The sequence below is a fragment of the Condylura cristata genome, unplaced genomic scaffold, assembly GCF_000260355.1.
Source record: "Condylura cristata isolate star-nosed mole 26May11 unplaced genomic scaffold, ConCri1.0 scaffold00025, whole genome shotgun sequence".
Classification (NCBI taxonomy): domain Eukaryota; kingdom Metazoa; phylum Chordata; class Mammalia; order Eulipotyphla; family Talpidae; genus Condylura; species Condylura cristata.
Genome location: NW_004567126.1, coordinates 14,721,093 through 14,747,463, shown reverse-complemented (window position 1 = coordinate 14,747,463; position 26,371 = coordinate 14,721,093). Strand labels below are relative to the sequence as shown.

General features: G+C 34.8%; 1 protein-coding gene across 3 annotated transcripts in view; it reads left to right on the top strand.

Annotated features, from left to right (window-relative positions):
* The window catches only part of CCDC15 (coiled-coil domain containing 15), a 43,184-nt gene that overhangs the window by 3,423 nt on the left and 13,390 nt on the right, over positions 1-26,371 (top strand). For all 3 annotated transcript variants that reach the window (XM_012729350.1, XM_012729349.1, XM_012729351.1), the window contains exons 3-12: positions 709-858; positions 1,411-1,602; positions 7,045-7,155; positions 10,760-10,879; positions 11,133-11,687; positions 13,260-13,382; positions 14,711-14,833; positions 15,243-15,368; positions 16,170-16,262; positions 17,439-17,542. In XM_012729350.1, coding sequence (XP_012584804.1) covers positions 709-858; positions 1,411-1,602; positions 7,045-7,155; positions 10,760-10,879; positions 11,133-11,687; positions 13,260-13,382; positions 14,711-14,833; positions 15,243-15,368; positions 16,170-16,262; positions 17,439-17,542 — 1,697 coding nt within the window. The remainder of the gene's footprint in view (positions 1-708; positions 859-1,410; positions 1,603-7,044; positions 7,156-10,759; positions 10,880-11,132; positions 11,688-13,259; positions 13,383-14,710; positions 14,834-15,242; positions 15,369-16,169; positions 16,263-17,438; positions 17,543-26,371) is intronic.

Genomic DNA, 26,371 nt, shown 5'->3' with positions numbered 1-26,371 from the left:
ATGTACAAAATGATGTAAAAATAAACTGTTATAAAAAAAAAGAGATAACTGACATATAACATTTTATTCAAGCGTATAATTTAGTGATTTGATATTTGTACAAATTGTGAAATGGTTACTACAATAATCCTTTAATATCTATCACCATACATAACAGTTTTTTCTTATGACAGGGACTTTTAAGATTTACCTTCTTTGCGACTTTCAAACATAACACAATATTATTTATTATAGCCACCAAGCTGTCCATTGCACCCCATGACTTGCTTATTTTATAACTGGGAGTTTGCACCTTTTGACCCCTTTCATCCATTTTGCCTCCCCCCACCACCTATCTATGGTAACCACCAATCTGTTCTCTATGAGTTCAGTCTCTGTGTGTGTGTATATGTGTGTATGTATGTGTGCTTGTTAGGTTCCACACACAAGTGATATCATACAGTATTTGTCTTTCTCCTTGAAACTTATTCACTTAGCATAGAAGTGCCATAGCTTCAGAACCTCCACATTAGTTAAATTAGCATCAAAAGACTGTGTACTTTTATCAGCATATATGGATATTGTATTATTTTATAATTTATTTATCTCTTAGATTACTGAACTGAGTTTTTTTTTTTTTTGGAATTGCGTGCTGACTGCTTTGTATTAATAACAGCCCTTGTGGGGAGAGCTGCTGACATTTAAATTTACTTTCTTTCATCTTTAAAGACTTTAGCATGTAAGATTGAAGAAGAACTAAAGGAACAGCTAAGGAAAAAACAAGAAGCTTTGAAGCATTTTCAGAGACAAGTCAAATACCGAGTAAATCAACAAGTTAGACTGAGAAAAAAGCAACAATTTCAGAGGATTTATGAAGTAGTAAGTTAAAAAATAAGTCTGAGTAAAGATTGAATGAAAAGTGTGTTATAAGTTATTAGGTAGTAACAGGATCACTTCTTTTGATTACATGCTTTGTATAATCTGCTTTACTAGTGAGTATAGATTTGGATTTAGAGGAACTGTGTTATTCTTGTATTGTTTTTGTCTTACATTTTTGCCTTCACTAAATAGTTAAAAACAATATCAGAGTTTGGGATTTGGACTTGGATATGAATTCTGGCTTTGTCATTTATTAGCTTATGTGACCTTGGGCTAATTACTCTAAATTTTCTAGACTAGATTTTTCATCTATAAAATGGGAATATGATACTTGTCTCTCAGGGTTGTGGTGAAAATTAGCTGTAACATAAATTATTACCACATGATAAGTACCTGGTAAATGTTAGTTCCTGCCCTAGGTGATGCTTCCCTGTTTTGCCCCCACCTAGATCCAGTTTAAAATCTTTTAGGCTGCTTAGTGGCATTATTTGATTGCATTGGATTGGAGTAGACTCTCACTAACAGAATCTCACTTTTTCTTCTTTTATGCAGACAGAAAAAGAAAGTGCACCAGTCATGAAAACCATAGATCCAATACTTTTAACTTCTAAAAGAACAAGTGTTTTCCCAAAAAAATTGAATGCTGCTATTGGAAATGTTAGGTTGCCCTCTTCCCAGCTGCGTGGGGATAGAAGAGAAGACAGAGAGAATCAGAATGAATTATTCCAACAACAAGCCCAGCCTGTAAGTACAGGTTCATTTTATGTCTTAAGAATTTTTTTTTTATTCCCTAAACTAAAAATATGACATATCTAGGATATATAGTAGAGAGTAAGAGGTAACTTCACTTATTATTATTTTCCTTTTCTTTCTTTCTTTTTTTTTTTTAAAGATTTATTTATTTGTACATACAGAACTGGGGTACAGGCCAGAGGTTCAGGGGCGATGAGAGGCTTCACCAGAGACAGAGTGGGGAGCAGAACAGGCAGATCGACGAAGTACACTGCTGAGGGGAGCAGCGGGCGGGTCAGGAGAGGTCTGCCGCGCCATGTGGCCTCCTCCGGGGCAGGCGGGAATCGAACTCATGCAGAAGCTGCTTAAGCTTCTCAGTGTGGTGCTTTAACCTGCTGCGCCACCAGGGAGGGCCTCTTTTTTTTTTTTTTTAAAGAGTTTTTATTTATTTATGTGTACAGAACTGGAGTACAAGCCAGAGTTGCAGGGGTGGTGAAAGTCTTCGTCAGAGACAAAGTAGGGAGCAAAACAGGCAGATCAACAAAGTACACTGCTGAGGGGAGCAGTGTGCGGCAGGTCAGGAGAGGTCTGCCACACCATGTAGGTCACCCCCAGGTCTGGGGCTCGAACTGGCACTGAAGCTTCTGTGGCTAGCTTGAAGTACTGCGTCCTAACCTGTTGTGCCACAAGGGAAGGCCCCTTTTATTTCTTTAACATGAGGTATTTTTAACAGTGGGATGATGTTTATATTTTATATAAGTCAAAGAACATAGGTTTTTAACATAGGTTACACTGCAATTATTGATAAGTTGCTATCACTTTATAGCATATGGGTAGAAGTGATTCCTAACCTATATTACAAAGAGATTCAGTATATATACATATATGGGACATTTCATTCATTATTTTTTTGTCTTTTTTATGTCCTTTAAACTGATGACCTTAATAAATAGATCTGTGGGTGAAGTAATAATAAACACTCAGCATATCCAGTTTTTTTAATATAATTTTTTTAAGTATTCATTCTGATATTTAAAAAGTTGAGCATCATGAGTAGATTCATTCACTCAAATCACTTAAAATCATCCAATCAGCCTCCTTCTTAGTGTACCTGAGCCTTTGCCAATTGATGTCATATTCTCCCACCCTGCTATGGGAATTATTCTTCATCTTATCACTTAAAAATATATTTCTAGGGCTAGACGAAGACAAATGTGGAAAGTGATGAATACATGAAAATTGTATACTGCCTAAGCCAATGTGCTTGGTCATAAGTATGAAGCAAAACTGTGCCATTATTATTCATAGGAAAAGCTTTAGAAACATGTTCTTTGAAATGCTTAAACATTTTACTTCGTTGTCCAAAACTGGTTTTTCTTGTTTGGTTTATTGTAACTGTATGATAATTTGTGTTTACCTTTTTAAAATTATAAATGATTTATTTAGAAAATATTGAGCCAGGTACTGGCACTATATAAAATACAAGGGATGAAATATTGACTGGCTCATGCAGTTCTTGCCTTCTGTGGCTATAATTCCCACTGTGATGAGGATTTTGCTTCATCAGGATTTTATTCAGTCTATTCGGTTAGTTAAACATTGTAGAGATACTAATGTAGTGGGAATTAGAATTCTCCATGTGTTTATATTTTGTAGTAGAGACTCAATAGGTAATAGACCCTCAGCCTAATATAGAGACATTTGCTGTATTTGGGAGTGCAAAATTTTTAAATTTCAAGGAAATAGTTAGGAAAGAATTTCTGAATAGGTGGAGTTGAGCCATGTATTTTGAATTGGTAAGCTGAACTGAATTGGTAAATTCAAGAGAATTTTGAGTTAGAAGCAGATAAAAGTAGAGAACATGTAGTGAGTTTGGAATACTTGGGAATAAGATATGGAAATTTTCTAATAGTTTAATAGAGGAGAATAATAAAGTGAGTGTGATAGGAGAAAATCAGATTATGAAAAATATTAAATGTTACAAAATTTGAAGTTGTTAGACCCTTTTTTTTCCTTAAAAGAAGATAAACTACTGAAGAATGTTCAGTGATTTCAACTACTTTCAGCCTACACGCTTTTGCCCATAAATGTCATGATAATAGGTTTTTAATCTTAATGTTTCTTTGCAATTATTATCCACTAGATGTCACTAGGAACTAGACATTGAAACTAGTCGAGCACCAACTTTCTTGATTTATCTAGAACTAATGGAGTAAGTGGTGAACATAATATTCTTTCTGGATGTCAGTGGACTTTTCAGGTTTTTTTTGACTCAGAACAATAGAAACATAGATTGTTGGAGTTGGAAGTTCATCTGATATATCAAAATATTGAGGGTGAAGTCATTTGACATCTGGGATACACTTCAAAATAACATCAGGATGAGGTGAAGTGGGGGCTTATAGAGCATGATTGGCCAGAATTTTGATATAGTTAAAGCTGGTAGATTGTATGTGGAGGTTCATTGTAGTATTCTGTCGATTTCTCTATGTTTGAATTTATTTAGAAAAGCTACTACTTTTCTAAAAAAATGTCTAACCTTTTTCTAGGGAATTCTTTTTGCTATATCCCTGATGTGTACCAAGGGTCATCTAGTTTCTGCCAGAACACTTCTCCTTTTGGCAACCCATTACTTTTTCAGACTGTTGATTTAATCTTTAGAAGGTTTAAAATTCTTAGAACTATTTTTCAAAATATTTAGTCAAAAGTTTCATGTAACTTTTACCCAGTGGTTCTAGTTTTGAACTGCCATTAACAGAGAATGAAATACCCAGAACACTTAAGACTGCTTCAGGTACTTGGCTGCGGCTATCAGTTTCCTCTTCTTGGGTTTCTACTTTCTTTCAGTCAGTTTTCACATAGTTTGTTGTTTTCCAGATTATGGAATTTCAGATTAGGTCCTGGTTTTTCAATGCTCTTTTCGAATATGACCCTCAAAACGGAACATGCCACTGTGCTGAAAGTAATTTTGCACCCCAGCTCATCCTCCACTTGCAGTATATTTGGGATTACCTACTTGCTCTAAGATTAGACAGGATTTGACTCCTAAAATTAGAACCTAGACAAAAGCTGGAAGAAATTTCAAGTGGTCACATAGATAGAATGAGCCTTCTCTGCTAGAACTAGCCTAGGACTAATGTTTACCTCTGGGATTGAGTTTCTCTAGTATCTCTTGTTAACTTCATTTTGGTGGGGAATTAAAGAACAACTAATCATTGTTTCTTTTTCACCATATAGTGACTTTTTATTTCTCTATTAAGTTCTCCACTATTTATTTTCTAGTATGGTATATCCCAACTTTTGATTTGTTTCTCACTGAATTTTTTCTTATCCTACTTTTTTTTTTTTTTTAAAGATTTTTATTTATTTGTGCATATAGAACTGGGGTACAGGCCAGAGGCTCAGGGGCGGTGAGAGGCTTCTCCAGAGACAGAGTGGGAAGCAGAACAGGCAGATGGATGAAGTACACTGCTGAGCGGAGCAGCGGGTGGGCCAGCAGAGGTCTGCCACGCCATGTGGTCACCTCCGGGGCAGGTGGGAATCGAACTCATGCGGAAGTGGCTTTAGCTTCTCAGTGCTGTGCTTTAACCCGCTGCACCACCAGGGAGAGCCTCTTATCCTACTTTTAAGTTTTATTTCATATAATGCAGAATTTCCAGCTTTTCAAGCCTGGGAATAGCTGTTAATTTTGTTAAGTAAAGGATTAAATAATATGAAATAACCTGCTAAGTTTTCTGTAATCTATCATTGAAAAAATTAGTTAGGCTCTTTAGACTACAAGAATTCAGGCTAACCCAAGCAAGTGAAATGTATTTTACAGAATAAATAAAACTTATTTTCATGTGGGATGTAAAAGCAAAATTAGAAACTCACAGATATTCCCTGAAGACTTTTTCTGCATTGAGGTAGCTCCAATGATCCTAACAGCATGGGATCTTTGATCTTCATATAGGTATTTAATCATTAACTTGATTGATTAATTTCTCCTAGGGTGATCAGCCATACTCATTTGCCCAAGATTGAAGGGTTCCAGGACAAGAAGTTTAATGCTAAAGCTGGGACAGTTCTGGCCAACTAGGAGAATTGGTCTCATGTCTCTACCTTATCACTTATTGACTTATTTTTCTGTTACTAACTGCCGTCCTCTTCATCATAGCTCTGAAACTTCCATATATTTAAGGCTCCTTTAGTGTCTGTCTTAATCTAGAACCTTTTAGGTTCAGTGCCTTTCTCTGGCTTTTCTGAATACTTCTTAGTTCATTATGTAAGATAAGGAATGAATCTTTATTCGCCCAGCTTGCTTTTTTGTGTAGGTCTAGATTAATATAGCTTGGTATGCCTAAAAGAAAGTTAATGCAACTCAAGCATTGTGTTGGGGATCCTGGGCTGCATTAAGTAGCTCATGTGAGTTGAAGTTTTAACTGTATAGTAATAATTTTTGTGGCCATTGAAAAGTCTAGCACACTTGAAAATTAATATGTTATCATTTATGAATAAACTTCTTAAATAAAATAGAATTCAACTTTGGATAGATTTTATGGCATCATTGCACTTTCAAGATTCTAGGCTCTATGGCAGTAGAGTAGATAAGATTCTATAAAAGTTAGGTCTGATCTGTACTCTTTTCCCATGGACTACATAGTATTACTACATTGTTTTATTTATGCAGTTACATATAATCCCATCTTTCAGTCCTAATTGTCTGAAAATTTACACGAACAAATTAAAAAGACTTGAAGAAAATAAATCAAATTTTTTGTACAGATTTCATAATATGTGCAACTTTGTGAAATATACAATAGGCTGCGTCTTTGAAAAGAAATTAAAAGAGGTATTTACTGAAGTTACTAGGTAATGCTAAGGAATGAACATATGAGTACATTTATATGTGAACATATATAATAAATGAAAAAGGCAACAAATTTAGTATTAATACTCACTTGAACAAATTGTTCTATTGTGATATTTGAGTTTGCATTCTAAGTTAACTGTAGAACGTGTCTTAGAAGGAGGGAACTTTAAGAAAAGAGTTTAAATAGTAAACGAACATTTTTAGAAAGACTGAGTATATTTGCAAAGGAATGTTAAAAGTGATTAGGCAGGCAAGGAAGTAACTTCTTACTGAGAAGATGCATATAAGGTAAGGAATGCACCTGATGAATAATTTCCAAGTATGTCAGTTTAAATTTTTAGATTCTGATCTTTTTGTGTTTACACTTAATAGAAAGTTTGTATTACAAAACACCACTTAAAACAGGTTATGAAATTCACTCTCTTTGAATAATGAAAATAATATAAAAACACTTATCAACAGATCAAAATCTCCTTTGCAAGTAATCTTGTTGTCTTAGGTCTGGAATTTTTAAATAAAGGAGACCTGTTTTCCTGTTGGAACACGTAAGTGAGTTTGGTATTAAGACTTTACCCTGTTTTTTATCCCCCTCTCCCTCGCAGCTTAGGCAATCCATGAAACAAGCTCGCCACCAGCCAGCATCCATTAAAACTGTGAGTAAAAAACATGCAGAGTCTCCAGATGATAGAAGGAAAAGCTTTTCCACTCAAGAGGTAAAAATTAATTTCTAATAAATTCTTTTCAAAAATACAGATAAAGGTTTACTCACCTCTCAATATTACTTATAACTATAAAATAACTGAAAATAATCTTAAATATGCAATAGTAGGAAATGGATAAAATGTTCTGATATATCCATCCTAAAATATGTAATGATCAGTAGAATCTCAATTAAAAAATTAATTGAACAAACTCTATGGAATGCCTACAATTGCTAAGTCATTGGTCTAGAAACAGGACTTACAGTGGTGAAAACTTAGAAGAAGATCCCTCAATAGATAAAAGCTTGGAAAGAAATGGACTGAGAGGTTAGTAATAATTATTTATGGTAGTGTTATTATACGTGCTTTGTATTTTCTTATCTTGGTTTTTGCTTACAAAATTTTCCATCAAGCATACATTTTACTTTCTAATCAGAAAAATAATACCATTAATTTTTTTAAAAGAAAAAATTCTTCTGATTGAAAATGTGAGATTAGAGTGAATAATTGGAATGTAAATGTGGACCGAGACTTAAAAGGATATTTAAAGCTATACTTCTATACATGTAAAATGATATTGTTTTGATACTTGTTTATCATCAGAGTTCACAAATACCATTAATTTCAAATTTCGATAGGGAACATCTAATAAAATGGATCATTAGCCTTTTTTACTTTGTTGGCTTTTTTGCTATGATCAACTCTGTTACATAGTTCTTTTTCCAGAGTCACTTCCTAATTGGAATTTTATGTATATGTATGTATTTAATTTTGTCTTTTTTACCTTAAGTATCTCAATAAACCATTAAAAACATTTGTCTCATATTTACAGTTGGTAATCCTACCGTCTCCCTCTTCAGTTGTAATTAAGAGACTTATAGTTAAATATAAAAAAACAAGTGCCCATATGATATTCCATCTAGATGTAATGAATATGGTTATCTTTTTCTAGTATTGTCTTGCTGTGACTCAAAATAGAGTTTCTTTTGTACCTTCTTGTCAGCAGCTTGGTTTCTTGTTAGTTTTTATAACTATTATAGATTTGGTGGTACTATATATAGTTTGGGCCATTTGAATGAGGTGACTGAACACATTCCAATACACTAGAGAAAAAGGGGTTACCAGAGGCTAATACTTTATTTTGTATGGAGCTGGTGTTCAAACTTCTCAGTTGATGTTTTTTCCAGAAAGAGCACTTTTTACAGATCTGACTGAAATACTTATCCAGTAGCAGGGAGGATTAAATCTAAGATAACACCCCTGTGTAAACCAGTTTTATTTACATCAAAGGTACCATTGAAGGTACTATCATAATTCATTATGATGATGATGGTGATAAATTCAGACTGCTTGCTTGGAAAGTATGCATGTGTGTTTTTCAGGTAAAATATCAGTCTACTTCATATAATTGAGAGATAAGTTAGTGATAGTTCTCTTATCACGTATATCAGCTATGTAGTTGTTCTTTCAGGTCTGATAATTTTTTACTCTCTTGGTTATATGAAGTGGGAATCTGCTTCAGAGGGGAGAATAATCTGTAATCCCCCTGAACTCTGCTTTTATTTTCTTGTTAGACTTGTTAGATATCAGACTTTCTCTGATTGACATTAGAATGTGTAAAATTGTTTTTTTTTTAATTGTTATTTTTGTTCCAGATTTGGAGGTAGAAATAGAAGATAACATTTGCCCACTATCAGGTCACTAAGGCAAAATCATAAACCTTCTGAATTGTTACTGGCTAGAATAGGGACAAGTTATCACTTATAAGCTAATATATTTTCTACCAGCTTATTTCAGGACATGTGTTTGACATCTGAATAATTTGTTTTTACATTTTGAAGTAGAACTCACTGTTTTCCTTTATTCTATGTTAGACTATAATAACCCACTAAGATTATGCTAGGTCTTTCACAAAAATGCAGCATAGTGTCATGAACATATTACTTTTTATAGACCACTATTTGTATTGATTTTTTTTTCCCCTCAAAAGACAGTTAGGAAACCAAGATTCATCATGATAAATATAAGAAGGGGAGAAAAATTGCCCTTTAATTTCTGTACATAATCAGAAATTTATGGAAAATAGTGTAGAAAAATGTAAAGAATAGAGGCAAAAATAATGGCTATTAGAACTATTCAAAGCTAATAAAGGATAGGTTTAAGAATTAAGATTACAATGTCCATTTTTTAAGTCTTACTGCCATCTAATTCCCATATCACACAATTTACCCATACTTTTTGAAGCACACATATCAGTGGTTTTTGTGTATATTTACAGGATTATTCATCTGCCACCACAATATAAGTTAGAACATTTTCCTCACCCCCTAAAGAAACTTTGTCACTTCCAAATTAGCTGTCACTCCCTACTCCCTCCTTGTGTCTCTCTCAATAATATGCAATCACTAACCTACTTTCTGTCTCTATAGATTTACTTATTCTAGTCATTTCCTCTTTATGTAATCATGTCTTATAAAGCCTTTTGTGATTGGCTTCTTTCATGTTGCATAATGTTTTTAAAGTTCATCTTTGCTGTATTTATGTATCAGCACTTCATTCCTTTTTATTGCTGAATAGTATTCCATTGTATGGTTATAGCACATTTGGTATATCCATGCACTAGTTGGGGACATCTGGGTTGTTTCCATTTCTGGGGTTTTATAAATAATTGTGCTGTTAGTAGTAGCATACACATTTTTGTGTGGACATTCAATTCTCTAGTAGTAGAATTTTGGGGTCACATGGTAACTCAGTGTTTAAAATTTTAAGGAACTAATAAGCTAATTTCTATAGTAATTTAATCTTAACACTTGTTATTGACCATCTTTTTGATTACAGTGGGTGTGAAGTGGTGACTTGCTATATTGCATTTTCTTGATGATTAATGATCTTGAATATCCTTGATGTTTATATTTCTCATTTATATATCTCTCTGGTGAAGAAAATTTCTATTCAGAAATTTGTGTCCATTTTTTAAATTGGGTTATTTGTGTTTTTAACTATGAGTTGAAAGAATATTATTTTTCTCCCATTCTGTAGGGTAGCATTTTACTTTCTTAATGCTGTCATCTATAGCACAAAGTTTTAAATTTTGGTGTGGTGTGTAGTCCAGTTTTTCTTTTGCTTTTGGTATAGTATCTAATAAACCTTTGGTTAATCTAAGGTCATGAAGATTTCTTCCTGTATGTGCTAAGAATTTTGTAATTTTAACTCTTACTTATAGGTCTTAATTTTTACATATGGTGTAAGGAAGTGGTCTAACTGAATTCGTTTGAATAGTTTTATTGTATACCTACTTATTTCAACACCATTTGTTGAAAAGATTATTCTTGTTTCATTGTATTATTTTGGCATCCTTATTGCAAATCAATTTGCTGTAAATGTGATGGTTTATTGTTATCTTAATATTGTCCTCTGAGATGCATGAACATGGGATGTCTTCTTTGTTTCATAATGTTCTTTGTACAGTCATAAATTACCTATTTTTTTTAATATTTAACTATATTGCCCTACTAAAATTATATCAGTTTACTAAAGCCTAGGATTTTATTGCAGTCCACATTGTTTCTACCTATAATAGATGAATTTGTTGTTTTATTGTTTATTTATGCTTTAGGAACCTGATTCTGAAGAAGTTTCATCTGCTATGATAGAGGAGAAAGGGGGAGAGAATTTGTTTTGGAGGGATCAGAAAGATCTTCTTCCTGAAGACAGCATACCTTCTAGCAGAGTTCAGGTAAAACAGTGAAAAGATAGTATAATAGAAATTAAACTAATTATGATTTGGACTAAGAGTGCTAATGCTGTTGTACTGGCTTGGCGTTGCAGATTTAGGTTCTATAAAATGTAAAGACTATAATTTTACATTTTTTTCAAGTAATTTGTTTGACTTACCATATCCTTTTAAGATTATTTTAGGAGTCTCACAGGAAACCTAAAATATGACTACTACCTGACATTTTGTGTTTGATGTTTATGTTCATTTTTAGAAAGTACAGTTCAAAAACCCATTATTTGCTGTGATGGAAGAAGAAAAGCTAAAACAACTGCAGTCTCTTGAGGATGTTTTCCCACAAACCCAGAATGATTTTCCAGAAGCCCAAGGTGATCTAGTGGAAACCCAGGACTTAACAAGTATCCAGAGTATTAAGCCAACAGGTATCCAGAGTGTTAAGCCGGATACCCAGGCTACTGAAGAAGCCCAAGGTGATCTAGTGGAAACCCAGGGCTTACCAGGTATCCAGAGCGTTAAGCCAGATACCCAGGCTATTGAACTGGAAGCTCAAGCTGTTGTGCCGAAAGCCCAGACCACTGAACCTGAAGCACAGGCTGTTAACACAGATACTCAAGGTATTATGCCAGAAGCACGAAGTAGTGAACTAGAAGATGGGAATATTATGTTGGAAGTCCAGGATTTTCTACCCCAAAGCTATACTTTTGTTACTCAAAACCAGAATTTTGGACCTAGAGACCTGCGTCTTCTTTCCTGTGACCAAACTATTCTAATCCCATGGCAGGACCAGGATTTTCTCCCTGAAGATCAGGTAACTAGAGTACAAAGGAAATTTTGCAGGAATAAATAAGGTATTTGACCTATGAAGTGGGATTTGTAGGGGTGGTGTTACAGTTAATTTGGAGAGCCATAGTTGAAAAAAATAGTTTCATGATTGATTTTCGGGTTTTCATTGTATAACCAGTAGCATATTGTCTCTGTCTGAATTATTTACTTTTTTTTTTTTATTTAAATCTCCTTCATTAGGGAAAATATTTTGGCAGACATCATTCATTTTAACAGTTGAAAGATAGAAAAAGGGGGTGGCCTACCTGAGTCCAGCAGTATCTTTCACCGTGGTTCCAAGGCCAGCCCTCCCCCCCATAAATCAGTTAGACCAAAAAGGGGAAGAAAGGGACCAACAACAAATAAATTAGTTATGGCTGTGGCTTGACCTATATGGAATAGAGTATGGGGTTCTGTTTTGTTCCATAAAATGTCCAGTTATACTCTGATGCTCTGATATCTCTTAACTACGCAGTTCCCACTACAGCCTAATGTATTAATCGTTAGTCTATTTTTATTAATTGAGCAATTGATATTTTGTCCTTTTTTTTTTTTTTTTAAGAAAGCATGTTGGAATCAGCCAGCATCAATTTTGATAGGTAGGGGAGAGAGGGAGGCATTTCTTCTGGGTGTCTGCTAGGATTTTCTGCATAGACACAGAGATCATTCCTCCATCAGAGATAAGGTAGGACAGAAGAGAGAGACCAGCAGAAACTGAAATTGCTTAGGATTTAGTTTGGAGCTGGCAAAGACTGTTCTCAGCTAGATTTCAGAACTGATTTTTAAAAGTATGGTTTTTCTGTTATATTTTATATTTCCCCTTATCCTGAATTTAAAAAAATTATTGTAAAGTTCTTAGTTCTCAATAAAGCTTTCTTTTTTTTTGCTTCATGTTAACTAGACAATTTTGTGTTTTTCCCTCTGTTAGAAAGTACATTTTGAGGAGCCATATTTTGATATGACGTATGAGAAAGGGGAAGAAGACTTTTCCCTGTTAGGTTATCAGTGTCTGCCTTCTGCACCCCAGGATGAGGCCTGCACAAAAGATCAGGTAGAGCAGAATAGAAGAGAAATGAACAGCAAGTAACTGGATTTTATGCATTCTCAATAACTGAGAATGTGAAGTATAGTATCAGGTGTAAAACACATTGGTCTACTGAATTGTATAAGTCAAATCAAATCAGTTCTGACTTTCTAAGGGCTAATAAACATGTTTACATTCTTATTGTAGAATCAGATTATGTTGCTAAGATTATGCTACAACTTTCTGCAGAACCACACAAGCATTACCACAAGCATATTGTCCCTATCTGAACAATGTAGGGAGGAGTTGCACATCCTAAATCACTTGAATTTGAGTGAGTTTGTCAGATTATTCTGTACATGGTTTGGGAATAAGTTCTACAGAGTTAGGCTAAGAGGGTAATATCCTCATGTAGATCAAAGTGTATCAGAATATCTTACCTGGAATCATTTTCCCTGTAGTGCTTGCTATGAGTCTCATGTTGCCGATTAGACAGGTTTTTTTTAATTTTTTCTATTTTCTTTGTTACTTTAGAATGTATTTCTTGACCAACATTGGTGTGTTATCAAAGAAGAGGGGCCGAGAGAGGAATCACCTCTGGAGTACCATCAGTATGTTAGACCTAAAATCCTGGACCAAGCCTTTCTTAGAGAAGAGGTAAAGCAAAGTACAGTGAGAGGATTGTCTGCTTTCTCAAAGAGTTAACAAAAACAAAATTACTTAAGATTTGGATTGGCTCTTGGCAAGCCAGTTTGCATGTAGGATGCATGGAACTAGGTTTCTGGAGTTGACTAATAGTATAATGTCTTCAGTTGTTTAAGGACGTACCAGATATAAAGATTCCAGGTGAGAAAACTTACTGCTATCACTTGGATTACACAAAAGACAAGTTTCTATATAATATTGATGGGTTAATAGTAAATAATTTTTCTTAAATTTAAATCCTTAATCATATTTTAGGCTTTATCCATTCAGTCTTTTAAACACTAAAAGGATTACTCTCTTGGTTAACTGAAGCAATATACCAAAATCAGGAATCCAGTTTGCAAAGCAGTTATGGTGAAAGACAAACAAGCTGTTTGCTGCCTCAAAACTCCCTGGGCTTTTCCCCCTTTTGTGCTTGTCTTTGGAGTTATCGGGGACCTTCAACAGGAGTATTTGTAGAACTATACAGCTTTTTGGGTTTTACCTTGGGGAAATGCTGGCAACTGTATAAAAATATTGCTTTATTTCCTATTCTTTCTTTCCTATCCTTTCTTTCCTATTCTTTCCCCAAATGTTAAGTGAGGAAATGCCCAATGTAAAGAAAAAAATGTCAGAATACTATGGGGTTTGCCTTAAAATACTCTAAGAAAGTAGAAGAGCTAAATGGATTACTTTGCTATTTTTTGAAGCTGGGCAATAGGTATCTTGAGATACAGTATACTATTCTTTTCACACATTAATATTTGTTTGGGAACTTTATGCATAAATATGTACATCCCTAGCCATGTTATATCATTTTCCTCTAGTATCTTTATTCTGTGGTTTTCACTAATCCATCATTTCTGTATAGACAGTTTTGTATTCTGTTGTTTCTTTGGAACAGCATATCAAGCAACCCTCATCTTTTGAGAGATGGGAGAGTGGAAGAGGCTTGCTTCAGGAGTGCCATCAGTGTGTTTCACGCAGTCTTCAAGACCTGCATCACATCAGAGAATAAATAGAACAGAATAAAGCAAGGAGTCAGGAGCAGAGAGTGAATTGCTTGGGTTTTAGCTCCAGATCGACAGGGAGCAGTTACATAAGTAGTAACTGCATCAAGGGTTTAGTGTTTAGGTTAATATTAATGAGTAATGATATAATGTCATTTTTTTTCTGTGATGTATGAGACCATTCTGACCTATGGAAATTACTTAAGGTCTTTTCATTGAAGCTTTTACTATTGCTTTGCTGTGATGCTCCTGCTGAGAAAATTGATATTCAGTGTTTATGCTGTCTTTTAGCACAGGAACTATGGTCCCACCTCTTGTTATGTGACAAATGAGAGCTGGAGAAAGGAGTCGTTTCCAGAGTGCCATGAACATGTTTTACATGCAATGCAGGACCCATGCTCTGCCAGAGAACAGGTATAGTATAGTGAAGTATAAATAGCAAGGAGTAAAGTAGAGTTTGAGCTGAACTTACCAGAGCAGTTCTAAACAACAATGATAATGGTAGTTTTATCCTATATTATTACTATCAGTAATGTTACAGATCTATTTTGAATAACTATTTACATTCATTAAGCACTTACCATAGCCAAACGGTTACAGAACTTTCTACTTCTTTATCTACTTTCTCTTTTAATTCTCACAATAACTTTGAGAGGTAAATACTTTTATTGTTCTTGTTTTATAGATGAAGAAATTTATGACTGCTTTCTAAATACAGTTAAGAACCATAATACTGGCAAGAAGTATAAAGTCTACTTTATGCTTTAATGTATCAGATGGTGTCAGCCCTCTCACAATTTGATCAGTGTTTTTGTATCTTTAGAATTTACGCCTCAGGCAGCAGCAACCATCTGTTGTAAAAGTTGAAAGATGGAGAAAAGATATGCTTCTGGATGGCCATCAGCCTCTCCCATCTAAGCACCAGCGAGAGACTTCCCACAGGAGAAAGGTAGTACAGACTGTAGAGTCTGAGCAACAGGGTGTAGACAGGATGATAGGCACCCACTGAGTGGAAATCAGTAAGGCTGACCAGAAAGCAGATTCTTGCTTTATTTCAGGACGGGTGTATAAAACCTACCTTACCTAAGATTACCTTAATTTCACTAGAGAGCCTTAAAAAGTAGAATATTATTGAGACCACTTGTTGCCTATTGTGTTTGTTCTCTTATGAAAGTCTTATTTTTGGCTTTTATAGTGGTTATTGGCTTTTATAGTGTGAGAGGGAAACAAATGAGAAGTTTCTGAGTGAGAGGGATCAGGAGGCTCTTCCACCCAATGACCACAACTAGGTTTCTATAATAAGCTGGTAGAGCATAAAGTAAGGTCACCAAGAAGTAAACTATTCAGACTTTGAGCTGGAACATGTTAAAGTTACAATGCCTAAATTTGGTGTGTTGAATTAAGATCATTTTATCAACTTCTCCAAAGTAGTCAACTGTAATTATGATAGTGACTGCATTAAATATATTGACCATTTTGGGGGAGTACTGCAATTTTAACAATATTAAGTCCTTCCATTCATGAACTGAAAATGTCTTTTCATTTGTTTAGATCTTTCATTTCTTTCACCAATGTTTTATAAGTTTCAGGGTATAAAATTTATCTTTCCTCTGTTAAATTTATTCCTGAGTATTTATTTAGTTAAAAAATTTTCATTGAGATAGCATTGGTTTACAACTCTGTATCAATGTCTGCACAGGGCTAGCTTTGGCAGTTTTTATCACTTTGAGTGACTGGACTTTTCTGACAGGTTTATGATGAATATCAATCAAGATTGAACACTAAGTTCCAAAATCCACTGGCATTTCAGTCTGGAGTAGATCAAGAGGAAGCTAAGAAAGAGGTATATAGTGATGCTTTTGGACATCATTTTGTACTCCAGTAGTATGTATGAAATTGGAAATTCGGTTGTATCCTTACATATGAACTAATAGTACAGATTTCATAGATGAAGGCCAAGAAGTTGATTGTGTCTTTATAGTTAGTTGAACTTCTTTCTCAGGGTCCTAGGATTCAGGGTACCTTCTTAGGAAAGGAGAGATCCTCGTGAATTTCCCTAGTTGTGTATATTTCCCACAAAGGAAGACTTTTCATTTATTATGGCTTCCTGTTTTCTTTCTTTTCAATGTAAAGTTAGTTTAAACCTACATTTTTAACATCAGCCATGCACCAGAATCAAATGTGTAGCCTTTTTCAAGATACAAATATCTGAACCCAAACCAGATCTGTTGAATCAGTTCTGAAAAAAGTAGGTTTGGAGCATTTGTGTTTTAAAAAATACTACTGATGATTGTGATTTATCCATAGGATTGAAGACTGAATTTACCAAAAGGACACAGTCACTCAAAGCACAAAAATATCTGTGTGCACTAGCGCTCTTTAATCATGTGTGCCCTTTGAAGATACAAGCAGACCACACACAAGATAGTAGCACTTGCTTTTACTTATTTTTTCCCTTTTGAAGTATGATGCTCTGTTTTCCACAGCCCCTCATCCTCTTCCCCCTGTAGTGTGCTATATTTACAGTATGTTTTTGTGGTATGGTTTTTTTTTTTTCTCATCTCATAAAGATGGGAAATAATGCAATTGGGAGGATTATTTTATTATATGTTGTTCAATCCATTGAAAATAAGAGAATTCAAATGTGGTATGGTTTTTAAAGTTAAGGTGGCTACTGGTCTTTTATAAAGTATCTCGCATATTCTTTCTGTCTGTAGCACTTAGTGCTTGGAAACAGAGTAAACATATATCAAATATAATCACGTCCTCAAGTGCTGTAGATAAGGGATTATACTAAGGGTAAACTAATGTGGAACTTCTTTATCTGTTTTGTCTGCAATATCTAATAGCAATGTGCTTGAAGATAGAAAGCATTTGCTGTATGTCATATTATACTGAGTCATCAAAAAAAAGAAGGAAGTTAAGAACTTAGTTCCATGTGACTTATGTACCATATCACTTTCTTGTCTTTGACAGAATATTTTCCTTCCTAGTAACAATTACAACTTCTTTCCTTTAGCGTCAAAAGCAGTACCTGAGATATAGACGACTTTTCATGGATATTGAAAGAGAACAAGTAAAAGAATATCAAAGGCAAAAAGAACGTAAAAAGAAAATTGAAAAGTAAGTTCTTTGAACGTCATTGTGAGGCTTAAATTGTCAGTTAAATGATTTTGGAAATAATCAGGCTGTGGTTTTACCTTCTCAACCATAGTGGAAACAACTTTTTGATATTGGTAGAATTATTAAAAGCAGGAAAAGAGCTATGTTTTTTAAATAGACTTAATTTTTTAAGAACATAGCATAGCAAAACTGAACAGAAATAGTTTCTGTTTGTTCCTTGCCCTACAAATGGACTAGCTCCACAACTATCAACATTCTGTGGTACATTTGTTGCAACTGATAAACTATATTGACACATTATTATCACCCAAAGTTTGTAGTTTATATTAGGGTTCATTCTTGGTGTTGTGTATTCATGAGTCCGGACAAATATACCCATTATGATAGTGTACAGAATGTTTTACTGTCTTAAAAATAACTAGTACTCTAGCTCCAGAAACCATTACACTTTTCACTTTCTCCACTTTTCAGAATGTCATATAGTAGGAATCATACAGTATGTAGCCTTTCATATTGGCTTTTTTCACCTTTATAATATGCATTTAAGGTTCCTCCAGTGCCTTTTCATAGCTTGATAGCTCATTTCTTTTTAGGGCTTAATAATAATTCCATTGCCTGGATGTGTCACAGTTTATCCCTTCACCTACTGAAGGACATCCTGGTTGCCTGTATGATTTGGCAGTTATGAATAAAACTGCTATATACATCCATGTGCAGGTTTGTATGGATTTATGTTTTTCAGTTCCTTTGGGTAAATAACAAAGAGTGCATTTACTGAGTCAAATGGTAAGGATATGTTTAGTTTTGTAACAGCTGCGAAATCATCTTCCAAAGTGCTCTATTATTTTTGCATTCTACCAGCAGTGTGTGAGAGTTCTTGTTGCTCCACATCCTCACCAACATTAATGCTGTTGGTGTTTTGGATCATTCTAACAAGTGTGTTAGTAGGACCTCATTTTTGTTTTAATTTGCAATTGATGTGGAGCATCATATTTATTTGCCATCTGTATATCTTCTTTGATGAGATGCCCAGATTTTTGGTCCATTTTTTTCAATTGAGTTGTTTTCTGATTTTTGTTTTTAAGAGTTCTTTGTATGTTTTAGAAATAGTCCTTTATCAATGTGTCTCTTGCAAATCATTTTCTTTTAGTCTATAGCTTGAATTCTCATTCTCTTGACAGTGCCTTTTGCAGAGCCATAGTTTTGAATTTTAATGAAGTCCAGCATATCAATTACTTCTTTTGTGAATTGTGCTTTTGTGACAATGTGAATGAACCTTGAGTGCATTGACCTAAGTGAAATAAGATAAACTGAGAACTTTGTGATATCACTTATATGTGAAATATTAAAAAGTCATATTTATAGCAATAGTAAATTAATAGTTGCCAGAGCCAGGAGGGTAGAGAAAATGAGATAGTTTCTCATTTTCAAGCTTTTAGTTATACGAAAGTACGTTCTGGCAATCTAATAATTCTTAGCTTGGTGACTATATCCCACAATACTGTATTTCTGTTTTAAATTTGCTGACAGTATTTTTTAATTCATAATTTATTTACTTGTATGTACTTTACATCATTGTTCATTTTTGTGCAATCCTTACTTTCTTTTCTCAGGTATAGTCCCCAGAGAATTTCCACCAGGAATTCACTGTGCACCCTTAAGGGAGTAATTCTTAAATGTTCTCATCACACATACTCATACACACAATACGAGATAGCAGTGTGAGGTGATAGTTGAGTTACTTTATTCTGGCTGTCGTTTCATGATATATATGTATATTAGATCATCACATTGTGTACCTTAAAGTTGCACAATGTTATTAGTTAACATATTCATTAAAATTGGAAGGTGGAGGATGTGAGTTCCAAACAAGAACCTCCCTTCTTACGCAGTTCTAGGAGTGATTCTGCATTTATTCAGCAAACATTAATTGGCACCTCTCATATCCTGGCACTTCGCTAGGCACAACTTCCAATATTCAGAGATAAATAAAATGTGGTTTCCTTTCTGCCAAACTCATAATCTAAGGTGGATCAGGTAACAATTGTATACAAATAAACAATACATAGAAGAAGTAGATACAGAATCCTTGTGCATATAGAAGGGGTACTGATTCCATCTAGATATTTAGAGAAATTATTATCTTTCAACTGTGCCTAGATGGATAAATGTGTGTTTATTGGGGAAGTGGGGAAGGATGATGAAGAAGAAGAAAAAAAAAAACATGAACTGAGTTAGGATAGATGGAAATAATATACATGCAGAATTTTATCATTTATAATGGCTTTCCTATATTATCTTGTTTGATAGTTTTTAGTAATCAGCAAACATTTATTGAGAATCTTCCATATACCAAATGCTATATTCTGTGCTGAGAATATAAAATGTGAATATATGGCAGTATAGGGGCTTACAGCACAGGTTTAGAATTAGGGTTAGATTTGAATTTGCCACTTTTTAGGCATGTTTCTTCACCTCTGAAATTCATTATCCTTAATGACAGAAAGAATTATAATACCTGTCTTCTAGACTGTTGATGGAATTAAGTGGAGAAACATATATAAAATACCAAACACTGATCCTGGCATTTAATAAAATAATAAATAATACTTATTGCTTCATGAGAATTGATGGTGCTGGTGGTAATGACAATGATGGTGAGTAGGATAAGTACCAAAGGAGGCCAGACAAAAGGAGAAAGAGAAATAGAAATAATAGTTATAACTCTACATGAAAAGTGAGGACGAGATTGTGTCGGGAGTCAATAAAGGCAGCAGAGATGAGTTTTTACTGGGTCTTGAAAGCTAAATTACAATTTTCCAGATGGTTAAGGAATTTAGTGTGAAAGTGTGACATCTGTCTGAGAAATAATGTGAAAATTTGGGGTGGCTAACCTAGTGGAAGTGAAATGTGGGGCTGTAACAAAACTGGTGAAAGTTTAAGGCAGAGACCTTAAGGTCTGATTGGTAGTTTAGAAAGGTCACCTGGGCAGCAGAGTGAAAACATAATTCTAGAGAGAACAGAAAAAACAGAGTCTAAATAAGAAGTTATTATAACAGTTGAATAGGATGGTAAGGACATTGGAAACAGAGAGTCATGTGTTTAATAAATATTACTGAAGAAGCAGAATCCATAGGATTTGATGACCAATTTCATTTGGTGTTGCATAGTTAAGGGTAGTTACTAATTTTCTTCTTAGGGAACCACGTGAGTTAAGGTAGTACCATTAACATAAATAGGGGATATCCAAAAACAGACTCAACAGGAAGCCAGTGAGTTTAGTTTTGAACATTGAGTCTGAGAAACTTACTGAATACTTAGGGAGGGCTGACTTTTATATTTCTGGCAATAAGGAACTAGAATCCTGGGAACAGTGGAAAATAAGTATTTCCTAAATCAGCAACAACAACAACAAAAAAAAACAAAGGACAGTAGTAAGTATTTCTTTAGGAACTTTTTTTTTTTTTAAAGATTTATTTATTTATTCATACAGAGCTGGGTTACAGGCCAGAGAAGCAGAGGGTGAGAGGATTCACCAGAGACAGAGTGGGGAGCCAAACAGGCCGATTGACGAAGTACACTGCTGAGGGGAGCAGTGGGCGGGTCAGGAGAGGTCTGCCACGCCATGTGGATCTCCTCTGGCGCAGGCAGGGATCGAACTCATGAGGAAGTGGCTTAATCTTCTTAGTGCAGTGCTTTAACCTGCTGCGCCACCAGGGAGGGCCTCTGTAGGAATTTTTAATATACCTTTCAAAGTGAATTTGGACCAAGAACTTCTGAGCGACAAACAAGTACAACTTGTTAGTGTCAGGAAGTGAATTAACAAAATTGGAGAGATCTCCAACATTAGTTTAGTTTTCTCCCCAGGATATTTGCCAGAGTCTTACTTTGTACACAAAAGAAGGCTGGCAACATCTGGAAAACAGAAAAATTTTCTGTAGTTTTATGGTACTGATGCAGAATTCAGAGCATACTGGGGTAAAGTAAGGGAACAAGAACCCAAATGATATATCAGGTATTCAGTTGAAAGCCCTAGAGAACTATACAACACAATGGCCTAACTCATTGCAAATTAAGCCTTACACAAATTGTAAAACAACCTTAATGAATTCAGATGCTAAAACTTTTCTCTGCCTAGCAAAGACTGATCTTTTTTCTGTTCATATATAACATTTGGAGTCTCTAAACTTTTTAAAAAAATTTATACACTTTTTACATTATTCTTCATTTTGTGTATTTTTTTTTTTCACCTCAGTTGTAATTCCCGTGAACTTCTCACCACCACTTCACCTAGGTGCCATCACCATAGTCCCATGTGCTCGTCCTTCCCCATAGAATGTCTCTGGTTTATAGTTGTTAGTTGATGTTCTTTTTTCACTTTATTACAAATTGATATATGTGTATTCTACCCCCCCCCCCAACCAGGTCCCTGATCTCTACACTCCTGCTATGAGTGAAACCAGCCAGTATTTTTCTTTTTCTTTCTAGTTTATTTCACTAAGCATGATCTTTTCCAGTTCCATCCATGTTGCCACAAATGTCATGAGTTTATCTTTTTTTGATTGCTGAATAATATTCCATTGTGTATATATACCACATCTTCTTGATCCAGTCATCTGTTTTTGGGTATTTGGGTTGATTCCACATCTTGCCTACTTAAATAGGGCAACAATAAACATAGGGATGCAGAAGTCTTTTTGAGTTATTGTTTTGTGTTCCTTTGGGTAGATACCTAGGAGTGGAATTGCTAGATCATATGGAATCTCCATTTTTAGCAGTTTGAGAAACCTCCACACAGCTCTCCATAGTGGTTGTACCAGTTTGCCTTCCCATCAGCAGTGTAGGAGAGTTCCTTTTCTCCACACCCTTGTCAACATTTATTGTTGCCTGTTTTTTTTTTTTAAATATGTGCTATTCTCACTGGTATGAAGTGGTATCTCATTGTAGTTTTTATTTGCATTTCCCTTTTTACAAGTGATGCTGAACATTTTTTCTATGCCTGTTGGCCATCTGCATTTCCTCTTTGGAAGTGTCTTTGTAGCTCATCTGCCCACTTTTTGATGGGGTTGTTCATGTTATATTTGTTGAGTTTTGTCAGCTCTTTGTAGATCTCTGTGATCAGTCCTTTATCATTTGTATTATGTTTGAAAATTTTCTCCCAGTCAGTGGAGTGTCTGTTTTATGTAGTGTCTCTTTTGCTGACAGAAACTCTTAAATTTGATGTAGTCTCAGCTATTTATCCTTTCTTTCACTGTCCTTGCTTTGGGGGATGTATCTTTAAAAATGTTACTGAGATGTATGTTGTGTAGTGTTTCACCAATATTTTCTCCTTTATATTTTATGATTTTAGGTTTTATGTCTAGATCTTTAATCCATTTGAGTTTTTCTGTGTGTGTATGGTGCAAAGTTGTAACCTGGCTTCATTTTTTTTGCATGTAGGAGCCCAACTTTCCCAGCACCATTTGTTTAACAAACTTTCTTTCTTTGGTCCATTGCATATTTTTTGCTCCTTTGTCAAAGATTAGCTGTCCATAAAGCTGTGGATTTATATCTGGGTTTTCTATTCGATTCCATAGGCCTGTATGTCTGTTCTTGTTCCAGTACCATGGTACTGTAGTTTAGTTTGAAGCCTGGGAGTGTGATACCTCCACTCCCTTCTTTGTTATTCAGAAGAGCCTTGGCTATTCAAGGCTTTTTGTGGTTCCATATGAATTTCATCAGCATTTTTTCTATTTCTTTGAGAAAATATCATTGAATTTTTATAGGAATAGCATTGAATATATAAGTTGCTTTTGGTAAGATGGCCATTTTAATGATGTTAATTCTTACAATCCATGAGCAAGGAATCTCTTTCTATTTCTTTGTGCCTTCTTTTAGCAATGTTTTATAATTTTCTTTGTAGAGGTCCTTTACCTCTTTCTTTAGGTTTATTCCCAAGTATGTGGTCTTTTTTTGTTTCAGTTATAAAGCAAATGGTTTTCTTGATTTCTTCTTCTTCAGAGTGATTGTGTAGAGGAAGGCTATTAATTTTTGTGTGTTGATTTTGTATCCTGCTATTTTACTAAACCGGACTATTATTTTGATAAGTTTTTCTTCAGAGTTTTTGGGTTCTCTGTGTATATTAATAGTTTTAGGTTGAGCCTCTGGGCAGTACCCTACAACTGGGTAGAGTAGCCTTCCCAGAGTTTACAATTTTGTTTGGCTTTCTTTTTAGTCCCTTGAGGTAGTTAGGCAAGTAAAGAAGCTCCTGAGGTTTCTTTCCACCAGGGGCTTGTATCTAGAGGCCTCTAGTGTAAGGGCTGGCCCTAAAATGGAGGCTCTAAAAATTTTTTTTTTAAAAAAGATTTATTTATTTATTTATACAGAACTGGGGTATAGGCCAGAGATGCGGACGGTGAGAGGATTCACCAGAGACAGAGTGGGGAGCAGAACAGACAGATTGAGGAAGTACACTGCTGAAGGGAGCAGCGGGCGGGTCAGGAGAGGTCTGCCACGCCATATGGATCTCCTCCAGGGCAGGCGGGAATCCAACTCATGCGGAAGTGGGTTTAGATTCTCAGTGCTGTGCTTTTAACCCGCTGTGCCACCAGGGAGGGCCTGGAGGCTCTAAAAATTTTAAAAGCAATATTCAGCATTTAATCAAAATTTTTTAGGTATGTTAAAAAATAGGACCAGATGACTAAAACCCAAGAGAAAGAAGAGCCAACAGAAGGAGATCACAGGTGTCACAGATAATGGTACTAGCAAAGAAGGACTTTAAAACAATTAATATTGTTTTATATTAAGAAATAGAGAAAAAGGACAAAATAAATGCAAATATGTAAAAATTTCATCAGAAAACTGAAACCTATAAAATAGAGTCAGATACTCTGGTTTCTCTTCAGATCATATAAAGCTTTCACCTTTTAAAATAGAATCAAATATATCACCTAGAATTGAAACAATCTTAAAATAGGGAAACACATTGGAGTACCACTTCAGACTCTCCAGAGTAGATCAAAAAAAGAATAGTTTAACAGTCCAGACATTGACAGGGATATAGATTAGCTGTAGCTTATGTATTGATAGTGAAAGTGGAAAAGAGCACAACCACTTTGGAAAACTGTTTAGAATTTTATGTAGTTAAACATGCACCTACTCTATGGCCCAGTCACTTACTGCTAGATATTACCTCAAGAAATGTGGAAATATATTCATTGAATCACTGAGCAATAATGAAATACATTTCTTTCAAGTACTTAATGGCTCACTTACCAAAATTGATCACATCTTGCGTTATTTGCAGAGAATGTTCTCTATATTGACATAAAGCTAGAGATAACTAAGCAATACAGTCCTAAGGAATCCTGAGTTAAAGTTGCTATGCAAATTAAGAAATATTTTGAAGAGAAAAATAATGAAGATAGATCATATCAAAACTTGAACATAGATCATATCAAAATTGACTAATGTAGTGTTTAGAAATAATGCTAGAGTGCTAAAAATGACTTTTGATCTTAAGAGGCTAGAATAAAACAGCAAAGCAAACCAGAAGAAAGAAGTCATAAAGAGTAGAAATTTTGAAGTAGAGAAAATTAAAAAGTCAAAAATTGGCTCTTTGAAAATTCTGTTTCACTAGGGATATATTACTTTTAATAACCAGTAAAGAAAAAAGAGGAAAAATAGAACCTCCTAATATTATGAAAAAGGAACCCACAGATGATTAACTATAAACTGAAAAAATTGATTAGTTTGTTGAAATAAATGAATGCCTTAAAAAATTGACCCCAAAAGAATTAGAAATCTTAGCAATCCCATATCACTTAAAGAGATGTAGTCAATTTTTAAAAGTCTCATCAAAAAGAGAACTTCAGTCTTGGATATCTTTATTTGGATATTCTTTCCAAATATTTAAGGGGGAAAAGTAATGCATAAGTTATTATAGAAAATGGAAAATGGGAACACTTCCCAAATAATTATAGAGACCAGCATAACTTAATACCAACCTGACAAAGGACATTACAAAAAAAAATTATAGAATATTAAGTTCTCTCATGTACATAAATGAAAAAAAAATCCCTAAGTTAAATATTAGTCTAGTAGTCTTTGAGGGGCCTGTTCTTGGAGCTTCTGCTTGAATCTGTCTCTTGCCCCAGGGCAGCTTCTTAAACATCCCAAGCCTTGGAACCAGTGGGAGGAAAGCTTTTTGCAGCAACAATAGTTGTGAAAAAATTAACTAAAATAAGATATCCCAAATGCTTAGGAGTTGCCTTTTGATAATAGAAATTATTTCCTCTATTTTGACAAGTCTTAATTTTTTTAATCACAAGTATATTTAATTTTGGGAGCAATAGATTCATCATAAAGAAAAGGGCCCCTTGGTAGTACTGAATGAGGTACCTATTTATTTTGCAAAAGGATTTCTGAAATTTTCATGTTGTAAGCCATAGGTGAGAATGGTTTTTTCCTGTGAGGTATTTAATAGCTCCTTTGTTTAAATTTTTTTTTTTTTGCTTTTAAGATTTATTTTTCATACAGAACTGGGGTACAGGCCAGAGATGGGGAGGGTGAGAGGATATTCACCAGAGACTGAGTGGGGAGCAGAACAGGCAGATCGACAAAGCACACTGCTGAGGAGAGCAGCAGGCAGGTTAGGAAAGGTCTGCCAACGCCATGTGGATCTCCTCTGGGGCAGACAGGGATTGAACTCATGCGGAAGTGGCTTAAGCTTCTTAGTGCTGTGCTTTAACCTGCTGTGTCACCAGGGAGGGCCCTGTTAAAATTCTTATGTGCTGCTCCCCTTTCCACCTCCCTCTTCCTGTATGCAACAATATTGTTGTCCAAAAAACA